The following is a 1,580-nucleotide window of genomic DNA, read 5'->3' as shown; positions in this document are numbered from 1 at the left end:
GAAATGTTCGTATAGGAGCTTCCAGCACGAATGCCAAGCAGTACATGTCTTTTCCAAATTTTTGGCATAGTGAATTGCGTCATGGTGCTGTTTTTCTCTAAGACGGTGCCCAACTGCCCCTACTATACTGTTTAGTTGAGAAAATTAAAAACAAGGCACATGCACGAAATTAAAAATATAAAATGGCGACAATTCACCTGTCACGCCCTATTTAGGAGTGACTGTGTTGTAAGTAGCTTGCTTACCTGCCACATAGTTCCGGGTTCATTCCCACTGTGTGGCACCTTGTGAGTGGATTTGGTAGACTGAAACTGAAAGAAGTCTGTCGTATATATGTATGTATGTGTGTGTGTGTGTGTTTGTGTGTCTATGTTTGTCCCCCCAACATCGCTTGACAACCGATGCTGGTGTGTTTACGTCCCTGTAACTTAGCGGTTCGGCAAAAGATTCTTGATAGAATAAGTACTAGGCTTACAAAGAATAAGACTTGGGGTCGATTTGCTCGACTAAAGGCGGTGCTCCAGCATGGCCGCAGTCAAATGACTGAAACAAGTAAAAGAAAAGAGTATATATATATATATATATATATAAACAGGTATGTGTCTGTATATCTACACCAATCTATGCATCTATGTACGTATGTTTATCTATCTATCTATCTATGTAATAATAATAATAATAATAATAATAATAATAAGCAGATAGGATAGACTGATACACAGGTAAATAGGTAAGACAGACATGCAGAATAAGAGATAGACAGATAGATAGGAAGATAATACACACACACACACACACATATATATATAAGCTAATAGATAAATGTTAATCGAAAAGCAAAAGAAAAATCAAGAAGGGAGAGAAACTGATGAATTCTACAATAGTTGTGAAGTAAAAGAGACTGAAATGAGGAAGAGAAGGAGGAAAAAGAAGAAAGGAGATGGAGGGGAGGGGAGGATTAGGAAGTAATATTGCACATGTTATGTTAGCGGCGGCACGCGACGACGAAAACGAGATCTCGTCGCGCCGCCGCCGCTGCCAGAGTCCGTCCAACGAGATCACACGAGACTAGTCTTGCTTCCCCCCTCCCTCAACCCCACACAGCTCAGGCATTTACTTATTCAACATGGCTACGACTGCATCGTTATCGAAATTCAACGAGATTTATGAACTGAAAGAAGAACTTGGCAAGTATGTACATCTGTCTTGTTTCCCATTCACTTTAGAGGCCTTATTATTATATTTCAATGAAAAATTCGCCTCTCCAGTAACTGTATATGTATGAATATCTCAGCACACATCTCGCTCCAGACCTGTCGTCTGATTTCAGTTTGGATTGTCATCTTTCGCAGTCCCACCTCCCCTTCCCCCTCCTCTCTTATACTCTCTCTCATCTTTTGCTCTTTCCCTCTCTACTATTTCTACCGTTTTATTCTCGTTTAATTTCTCTCTATATCTCTGATCGATCTTATGTATTATCTTTTCCTTTATTGATTTTACTCTCTCCTTTTTACACACCCACATATATAGATATATATGTATATATATATATATATATATATATATATATATATATATAT

At 38.4% G+C, this 1,580-nt stretch overlaps 1 protein-coding gene across 19 annotated transcripts in view; it reads left to right on the top strand.

The window, feature by feature from the left end:
* Positions 1-1,033: 1,033 nt before the first annotated feature.
* The window catches only part of LOC106874089 (calcium/calmodulin-dependent protein kinase type II delta chain), a 343,297-nt gene continuing 342,750 nt past the window's right edge, over positions 1,034-1,580 (top strand). For 18 of the 19 annotated variants that reach the window (XM_052967919.1, XM_052967916.1, XM_052967912.1 and 15 more), the window contains exon 1: positions 1,035-1,191. In XM_052967919.1, coding sequence (XP_052823879.1) covers positions 1,127-1,191 — 65 coding nt within the window. In that variant the 5' untranslated portion in view covers positions 1,035-1,126. Of the gene's footprint in view, positions 1,192-1,580 lie in introns of all 19 variants that reach the window. The other variant, XM_052967902.1, reaches the window with a different exon arrangement.

The sequence above is a fragment of the Octopus bimaculoides genome, chromosome 5 (assembly GCF_001194135.2).
Source record: "Octopus bimaculoides isolate UCB-OBI-ISO-001 chromosome 5, ASM119413v2, whole genome shotgun sequence".
Lineage (NCBI taxonomy): Eukaryota > Metazoa > Mollusca > Cephalopoda > Octopoda > Octopodidae > Octopus > Octopus bimaculoides.
This window is presented reverse-complemented; position numbering and strand designations above follow the sequence as displayed.